The sequence below is a fragment of the Otolemur garnettii genome, unplaced genomic scaffold (genome assembly GCF_000181295.1).
Source record: "Otolemur garnettii isolate 467f Iridium unplaced genomic scaffold, OtoGar3 scaffold00043, whole genome shotgun sequence".
NCBI lineage: Eukaryota > Metazoa > Chordata > Mammalia > Primates > Galagidae > Otolemur > Otolemur garnettii.
Genome location: NW_003852438.1, coordinates 5,089,251 through 5,099,026, shown reverse-complemented (window position 1 = coordinate 5,099,026; position 9,776 = coordinate 5,089,251). Strand labels below are relative to the sequence as shown.

The window sequence follows — 9,776 nt, the reverse complement described above, 5'->3', positions numbered from 1 at the left end:
AAAAAAAAAAAAAAAAGAAAGAAATTGCATAATTCACTGAAGCCTCTATAATTATGCTCCAAAGTTCATTCTGAAGAAATAGACAGGTTTTTGTTTGCCTGGAAATTTGAATGGTGTTAAAAATACTTTCTCTGCCTATTTGCCCCTTAGCCAGCTTTCAGAGATCAGCCCAGTCCTACCTTCTTCACAGTCTTTTCTCTCTAATCTATGTTTAGTAGATTTTCTTTTCTTTGATTGTTTACTACACCTAGCCTATGCAATGCTAGCTAATAATTCAGAATCACAGATCCTGAAGATACAAATTTTAAAAGTCATTTAGCCCTAACACTCACCTCACATTGGCATCGTTTCTATACTATTACTACTAACCAGCAGTTAAATCCAAATGCCCCAAGTAGAGAAGTTACAGGAACTGCAGACATTCCCAGTAACATATAAGTTGTTAGGGCAAGGACAGTCCATCCTCTTTTTGGACCATCCATTTAGACAACAAATATATTCTGAGTCTGCAATGATGTGTACTAACATATCTATAGGCTCTGGGGATTACGCCCTGAATAAAAGAGACAAAGAGATCTTGGCCTTCATGAGGCCTATTAATATAGTGGATGTAGGAAACAATTAAGACATGTAAACATGCAAAACCAGAGATGCCGGCATGGATGTGGAGAAAAGGAAACACTTCTACACTGCTGGCAGGAATGCAAACTAATACGTTCCTTTTGGAAAGATGTTTGGAGAACACTTAGAGATCTAAAAATAGACCTCCCATTCAATCCTGCAATTCCTCTACTAGGTATATATCCAGAAGACCAAAAATCACATTATAACAAAGATACATGTACTAGAATGTTTATTGCAGTCCAATTCATAATGGCTAAGTCATGGAAGAAGCCCAAATGCCCATTGACCCACGAATGAATCGATAAATTGTGGTATATGTACACCATGGAATATTGTGTAGCCTTAAAGAAAGATGGAGACTTTACCTCTTACATGTTTACATGGATGGAGCTGGAACATATTCTTCTTAGCAAAGTATCTCAAGAATGGAAGAAAAAGTATCCAATGTACTCAGCCCTACTATGAAACCAATTTATAGCTTTCTTATGAAAGCTATAACCCAACTATAGCCCAGGAAAGAGGGGGAAGAGGAGGGGGAAGAAAATAGGTTTAGGGAGGGTAACTGGTGGGACCACACCTATGGTGCATCTTATAAGGGTACCTGTGAAATTTACTAGGTATAGAATATAAATGTCTAAATACAATAACTAAGAAAATGCTGTGAAGGCTATGTTAACCAGTTTGATGAAAATATTCCAAATTGTATATAAAACCAGTACATTGTACCTCATAATTACATTAATGTACACAGCTATGATTTAATAAAAATTTTAAAAAAGACATGTAAACATGCTTATATGGTGATAATGCTAAGTAGAAGAATAAAGAAGACTGAAGGTATATTCAGACTGAACACACTTCTCTATTTCCTTATTGGAGATTAGGTTTATAATTATTAGGCTTAATTGTTTTAAAGTGGTCTTGCAATGTTGCCCAGGTTGGAATACAGTGGCTATTCAAGGTGTAATCACACTCACTGCAGCCTTGAACTCCTGGGCTCAAGCAATCCTCCTGTCTCAGCCTCCCAAGTAGCTGGGAATCCAGGTGTGTGCCACCATACCCAGCTTATTATTTTTCAATCTCAACAATAATCACCATTATTATTCACTGAATGAAGGTATGATAGACTTCAATTAATTATATCATTTAATCCTTCCAATAGCTCTATAAAATAATTTTATCCCCACTTTACAAGTTAGGAAATAAACTCAGTGAGGTTAAATAACTTGACTAAGGGCACATGTCTGAAAAGCAGTGAAACTGGGATTCCAAGTCTATGACGCTCTCTTTTTTTTATTACATATATATTTTTTTGCAATTTTTGGCCAGGGCTGGGTTTGAACCTGCCACCTCTGGCATATGGGGCCGGCACCCTACTCCTTTGAGCTACAGGCGCCGCCCCCGAAGTCTATAACTCTACATGAAGACTAGGCTCTTTTTATCACTCTACCCTGCTCTTCTAGAAACAATTTTCTGTTACTGAGCCCAAATTATTCTCCTTCCCTACTGGCTCACCTGGCATCTTCTCTAATTCCATAAAAAAGCTTCTTCAGAGTAAGGATAACAAATATATTAGATTTTTCATGCTGTAGGCACTACTTGTGGTACATAGTAAAACCATAACTACCTGCTGACAAGTGGAGTAATTATTATCAAACATGTTACACTGACAGTGAAAACTTTCTTGAGTAGCAAATATTCAGGCATGAAAGAATTTGCAGAGCCAAGTCAATTTTGTTGGTTTTGGCAAAATGAGCAGAAAAATATGTTGTACCATGTGGTCCACATAAGAAATAGTATTATAGGATTCTGTTAATAGTACCCAGAATATGTGAGCAAGAACTAGCAAGGAAAAAATACGGTAGTTTACTGGTCCATCCAAGAAAATGCTTTCCTTTTTTTGCAGTTTTTGGCCAGGGCCGGGTTTGAACCTGCCACCTCTGGTATATGGGGCCGGCGCCCTACTCCTTTGAGCCACAGGCATCCCCAAAGAAAATGCTTAAGCATTGGTTGCTGCCTCCTCTGACCAGACACACAGCCCAAGGTGTGCTCACCTGCAGAACACGGCTCATCCACTGGAAGCTGTCTTCTTCAGAAGCATCTGGTCTTTGTTCCGCAACCACCACAATGCGCTCGTCATAAAATACAGACACAGAAAACACAGCAATTCTAAGAGAGACAGATCAAACACATCAGAATTCCCTTCACAACCAGTCCTATTTGCTTTGCTTAATTACAAAGAAGAGACATCCCCACCACACCACCCAGAAATGAGTAGTTTAGAAAAGAAAATGTCACAATCATTACCATCAAAATGAAGATTCATTCATTCAAGAAACATGTATTAAGCATGACTGCCATGAATGTAAGGGACATAGTGGTAAGTAAGACAAAGTTCCTGTCTTGGTGGCGCTTACGTGTTAGAGACAGAACAGACAATGGTTTAATAATGTCATGTTGCAATATACAAAGGGCGGGGAGTGGTTTGCGGGTGTCTATTACTGAAGGCAGGGTGGCTGGGGGCGCCTCCCTGAGGAGTGGACATTGGAGCAGAGACCTGAATGAGGTGAGGACGCGAGCCACGCGAAGATCTGGAGGAAGAGGTTTCCGGGCAGAAGGAACGGAAAGCGAAAAGGTTCTGAGGTAGGGACGAGCTTGGCAGGTTTGAGGAACAGCAAGAAGGCCAGTGTGCCTGGAGCAAAGTGGTGAAGCAGAGAGCGGGAGGGAAAGGTCAGACCCAGGTAAGGGTAGATCGCGGAGGACCTGGGAGGCCAAGGGAGGAAGATGAAGTTGGTTCTGAGTGAGGTCTCCGCTCAAATGTCCCCTTACTAGTGAGGCACTCCCAGACCACCTGATTAGAAACTAGCAAGCCACCCCCACCTGCCTGGTGTTTTTCCTCCATAGCACTTATCATTATCTCATGTTATCTTTTTTCCTGGTTATGTGGTTACTGTCTATTTCCTGCAGTGAGAATGTCAGCTTCCCAAGGGCAGAACCTCTGCCCATTTTGTTTACTGCCACAGCTGGGGCATCTAAAGCAGTGGCACATAGGCACCCAGTATCTGTTGTATGACAGAACGGGAAGCCACTGGAGAGCTGAGTATGCCAGCCCACCTGCCCAACTTCCCCCTTCTTCCTTCTGCACATATTTACAGAACACCCTACAAGGTACCGGGCACTGTGCTGAGTGCTGGGGATAGGACTGTGACCAAAGACAGGTCTACTGTCCCTTGAAGTTTGTATCTCACAGGAAGCCACATCATTGCAAAAAACACTCTTCTCGGAAACTGGTTCTTTTTTTGGTTTCATTAATTTTTCTTCTTAAAAATCTAAAGGGACACCAAGGTTGCTTTACAGAGATACATCCACGATTGTAAACTACTAAACAGAAATTCAACTACTCAATATGTAGCAGTATCTTTTCTTACATTAATAAGCAGGAATAAAAGATATTTAATCGAATTTGTCTATGGGATTTAAAATTAGCACTTATGTGCTATGTCAACCTCCACATTAAAATAGTGTATTAATTTAGTTAGAAATGGGTAAGCGAAATAATTCTTAGATATAAACTTGTACAGAGTAGCATCTGTCTCAGTCAGTCTGAATGACACCACTCTGCACTGAAGAAATGCAGGAAGCCCAGGGTTTTACAATCCTTCTCAAGGCCTAAGATACAACAAATAGTAATAATTAAAATCTAAATAGAGGATATAGTTATGTCCTAATCTTCTTTATTACAGCCAAAGAAACATACATTGTGAGATATATATTTGAAGTCAGGCTTCTGCTATGCTTAACCAAAAACAACCTCATCACTACTTGGAAAGAGAATCCACAGAGTACAATTTAAACAACTCTGTGCAGATCTATTTATATTTTACTAGAAGTACTAACACTTAACTTTGTACTACTCACCTTCCTCTATAAACAGTCTTTATTGACTCAACAGCCAATCCAGTAGCAACAATGTCATCAGCATTATGTCTTCGTCCACTAACCATCAGTAATCCATCCATTTTTCCAACTACGAACACCAAACTACCCTGAAAAGTAACCATGATTTACCTTGATTTCCATGATTTAAATAGTAAAACAGATATATTTTACTTTCTGCCTTGAAATAAATCTCATTTTAAAAACTGGGTTTTTTGGGCAGTGCCTATGGCTCAGTGAGTAGGGCACCAGCCCCATATATGGAGGGTGGTGGGTTCAAACCAGGCCCCGGTCAAACTGCAACAATAAAATAGCCGGGTGTTGTGGCAGATGCCTATAGTCCCAGCTATTCGGGAGACTGAGGCAAGAGAATCACCTAAGCCCAAGAGCTGGAGGTTGCTGTGAGCTATGATGCCACTGCACTCTACTGAGGGTGACAAAGTGAGACTCTGTCTCTTTAAAAAAAAAAAAAAAGTAGGCTTTTTTTGTTGTTGCTGTTGTTTTTTTAGACAGAGTCTTACTCTGTTGCCCTGGGTAGAGTGCCATGGCGGCATCATAGCTTACAGCAACCTCAAATTATTGGGCTCAAGAGATTGTCTTGCCTTAGCTTTGCTGTTTTTAGAGACAGGGTCTCGCTCTTGCTTAGGTTGGTCTTGAACTCCTCAGCTCAAGAAATCTACCTGCCTCAGCCTCCCACAGTGGTAGGATTACAGGCGTGAGCCACAATGCCTAGCCTCAATGCTATATTTTATGGATCCTAGGGAAAATGTTGCACACTTTGACATCTCTGAAATTGGTGGAAAAATCAGTAGCATCTTTTTTTTTTTTAATTTCCAGATTAATATGGGGGGAGGGACGATTAGGTTATACTGTTTGCATTTGTTAGGCAGAGTCCAAGTTGTAGTTGTCCAATCAATAGCATTTTGTAGCCAATGGGGTCTTATAGTATAGAAAGGAATTTGTTCATAGTTATTTCAGGGAGAATTTTATAAGAAAGCAACTAGGATTTCACACAGTTTATTTGTAGAGAAAAAAATGTTAATTCATTTACTACTGGAATTAGGAAGAGATTAAATCAGTTTTACTGTAAGAATGATGGTTTCAGGTTCTTAAGGGTAATGCTGTTCCATCTGGCAAGATTAGAAATATGCTAACAAAGACAAGTGGAATGAACATTGTAGGAGCCTCTTTTTGCAGTAAGATAACAGCAGCAGGAAAGTCTACTATAAAAGTCTCCAAGCATCACGGTATCAATAATCTTCCCAGATCCATTTGTCAAAAATTAACTTTTTTATTCATTGCAGAATTCCTAAATTTCTTTTGAACATTTACATATATTCAATTATCTAATAGTTACCTCTACGTGAACATCACGCACCGCTTTGTTGTGTACAATGTAGTATCATACACTGACTGGGCTGGGTATAAGACCCAACCTATCCCTATATCCTCAAGAAGCTACTGGTCCATCACAAATTATAGGAAAAAAGCAGCAATTTCCAACACAGCCTGAAAAGCTATGGTGCTGGGAAGAGAATGAGACAGTCACTGTCAGTCTCCCCACATCTGTTTCTGTATTTGTTTCACATAGCAGAATCTTTAGCAGGGTTTAGCTGACCAAAACAAAGACCGCATTTCAGCCTCCCCTTGCAGCTAGGTACCACTGTGGGACTAGTTCAGACCAATGAGATATACGCAGAAGTGCTGCACAGATTCAGGAATCTTCCTTAATGGAGAAGAGGACTGCAGCTTTTCCTGATTCCTGGCATGCAGATTTGAGGGCTGAAGCTCCACCTTAGATTTCAAGAGTGAAGTAATATGCTAAAAGGAGAGAGGTCTTTGAAAATTTCCTAGTGCTGAGTGAAGATGTCAAGACAGTAGACGCAGATAATATTTCTAGGAGAGTGAGTTGCCTAGACCTATGTCCTTGTTGCACCCCTCATAAATGATAAGGAAGAAATAAAATAAAATTAGATCTTGACTAAAATCCCTTAAGCTGTTAAGACAAAAAGAAAGAGAGGGTAGGACTAATCAGAGATGGATGGAAGGATATGGGCTTAACTAAAAAAAATTACTCTCTATTATTTACAAAATAAATCCCACTTCCCATTAAGCCACGCAAAGCCCTTCATGACCTGGCTCTCTGCTTGTCCTCATGAGTTCATCAAGTTCACTGTGAACTCTTTGAGAATAGGTTTTTCATGTCCTGATTATCTCTGTAAACTCAGTGCCTATAAATACCATGTGCTGAATAACAAACTGTTTTCATTCCAAAATGTACTATTACACATAGTGTAGTGCCAATAATTTGTATGAAAATGCTTTGAACACTATGTATTATGGGTTCCCCTTGCTACCAAAGAAAACTTTTTCCAGTACTCTTTTAATTTATTGCAACATGTTAATGAAATAAAAGAAAGGTATCAAGAATAAGTGAAAAGAGTTTTGAAAATAAAAATAATGTCTCAGTTGGAAGGTGTCAAATGAACTTGGGTAATGGAAACAATAAACATTAACTCGTTTTATGACATTTTTACAAGAACTGCTCTAAATGTAAGTTAAGTGGCCCTGTAACATTCTTGGACTAATCAGAATTTCTTCTTTCTTGTGAATTAAAGTCCAAATATTTGGATCAGATGTACCAAAATCATCATGAAAGCATCACTTACTGGCCCTACAAACCCCAGCAATCCTGACCGGATGAACGGAACCTCCCCAACAGGAGAGCCTGCAGCATTCACTGGAATCACCTAGAAGAGAAAAGAAAGAAAGTGCAAAAACTTTGCTTTTTCTTAGAAACTGTTTTTGAATTTTTAGAGGTCTTATTAAAAAGAATTACAATAGTAATACATGCTCATTAAAAAACCAACGTTATGGGCAGCACCTGTGGAAGAGTATCCAAAGTGAGCAGGGTGAGTAGGGTGCTGGCCCCATATACCGAGGGTATCAGGTTCAAACTCCGCCCCAGCCAAACTGCAACAAAAAATAGCCAGGCGTTGTGGTGGGCACCTGTGTGCAAGAGAATCACCTAAGCCCCAGAGCTGGAGGCTGCTGCGAGCTGTTACGCCACGGCACTCTACCAAGGGCAACAAAATGAAACTCTGTCTCAAAACAAAACAAAACAAAAAAACCTCAACATTATATAAATAGTGAATTCTATAATTCTGTCCTCTAAAATGATATTGGTATTGATAATTTATCTATCTCTTTGGACTTTTAAAAAACACGTATATTAAGAGTTTTTATAAGAGATCATGTTATACAACTGTTTTGCAACTTACTTTTTCACATAATATACTTTGGATACTCTTCCAAGTCAGTAAGAGTTGATCTAGTCCACTCTGTAGAATAGCTTTGTAATGTACCATTTTGGAGGACAGGACAGGACAGTTCCTAAAGTCAGTTCAGGTTCTAGATCTGCTTACTACTAGTTATGTGGACTTGGGGCAAGTTCCTGGACTTCTCTGAGCTTCAGTTTTTTTCAGCTATAAAGGGAGAGTTCTCTCAATGCCTCCCACAGTCTTCAAGAAAGACTAAGGAATGCAAACGTAAGCATGGTGCCTGGCCCAGAGTCAGTACTCAGGAAATGGCAGCTATGAGGAGGTAACCAGTCTTTTATTACTACTGGGTAGGTTATTCTAATTTTCTGCTATTATAAATGGTGCTTTTACAAATACTGCTATATATATATATTAATATTTTTGTATATTTGTACAAAAGGCATTAATCTTTTCTTTTTTTTTTTCTTTTTGCAGTTTTTGGCTGGGGCTGGGTTTGAACCCACCACCTCTGGCATATGGGGCCAGTGCCCTAATCCTTTGAGCCACAAGTGCCACCCCAGCATTAATCTTTTCAATTTTAACATGTTGGCCTACAATCTATTATATCAATTCACACTCCACTAGCACCATATCCATATCCTGGCCAATATTTGTGTTGTCCATTTTTCCAAACTTTGCCAATCTGGTACAAAAAAAAGATATTCATTATTACTTTAAATGCATTTCTTTACTAGTGATATGGTTGAATTTCTTTTCCTCAGTTTACTGGCTTTTCTATTTTTTTTTTTTTTTTAGAGACAGAGTCTCACTTTGTTGCCCTTTGTAGAGTGCCATGGCGTCACAGGCCACAGCAACCTCCAGCTCTTGGGCTTGGGCGATTCTCTTGCCTCAACCTCCCGAGTAGCTGGGACCACAAATGCTAGCCACAATGCCCAGCTATTTTTTGTTGCAGTTTGGCCAGGGCCGGGTTTGAACCTGACACCCTCTGTATATGGGGCCAGTGCCCAACTAAGCGCTGCCTGGCCTTTTCTATTTCTTTCTTGAGAGATAGAGCCACTGTCACTGTAGTCTCAAAATTAAAATCTGAGCTAATAGAGCTCAGATTCACCGGAGTGAATTTTTGTGAGGCCTCTTACCCTTTATTTGTCTGACAGACACAAAAGAGCACTTCCCAGCACCACGTGTTCCTCTAAGCACTTCATAAACATCAACTCATTTAGTCTTTACAATAATCCCATGAGGTATAGGTACTACTATTGCTAACATTTTTAAAGATAAGGAAATTGGGACACAAAGACGCTAGGCAACTCTCCCAAGGCTAGTGAATGGCAGAGTCAGAATTCGAGGTTGGGCAGTCTAGCACCAGATTCCGCACTCTCACACCACATTATGCTGTGTCCCGAGAGCCAGGGCATCCCTAGTAGCATCCTGATCTCACCTAATACTTTCTCTGTGAAATGTTAATAACATGTACCTCAAATGTATTTTTTGTCACGCCAGCAAGCCCAAAGTACATCATGCCTCCAGTTCTGGAGCTGACACAGATTTCTCCAATTTCATCTGTTTTGCAGAGCTGGGGAGGTCCATCTGGTTTCACAATGCACATCATTCCTAACATACAGAAAAAATAGGTAAGTGACAAATATTCTGGAAAACCTTTGCAAAATAAAAGGTCTAGCCTATGAACCTAGGAGACTTTTCCACGTATTGAGTGACAATAAGAATACCAAATGGGGTGGAGCCTGGAGCTTAGTGGGTAGGGCACCGGCCATGTAAATGTCGGGTTTGAACCCACCCCGGGCCAGCTAAACAACGACAACTCCAACAAAAAAATAACAGGATGTTGTTGTGGGCGCCTGTAGTCCCAGCTACTTGGGAGGCCGAGGCAAGAGAATCGTTTAAGCCCATGAGTTTGAGGTTGCTATGAGCTGTGAC

General features: G+C 40.0%; 1 protein-coding gene across 2 annotated transcripts in view; it reads right to left on the bottom strand.

The window, feature by feature from the left end:
- The window catches only part of DIP2B (disco interacting protein 2 homolog B), a 264,125-nt gene that overhangs the window by 44,280 nt on the left and 210,069 nt on the right, over positions 1-9,776 (bottom strand). For both annotated transcript variants that reach the window (XM_023513708.1, XM_023513709.1), the window contains exons 19-22: positions 9,316-9,452; positions 7,230-7,310; positions 4,543-4,670; positions 2,679-2,793 (exon numbers count right to left, since the gene is read on the bottom strand). In XM_023513708.1, the coding sequence (XP_023369476.1) occupies positions 2,679-2,793; positions 4,543-4,670; positions 7,230-7,310; positions 9,316-9,452 (461 nt within the window). The remainder of the gene's footprint in view (positions 1-2,678; positions 2,794-4,542; positions 4,671-7,229; positions 7,311-9,315; positions 9,453-9,776) is intronic.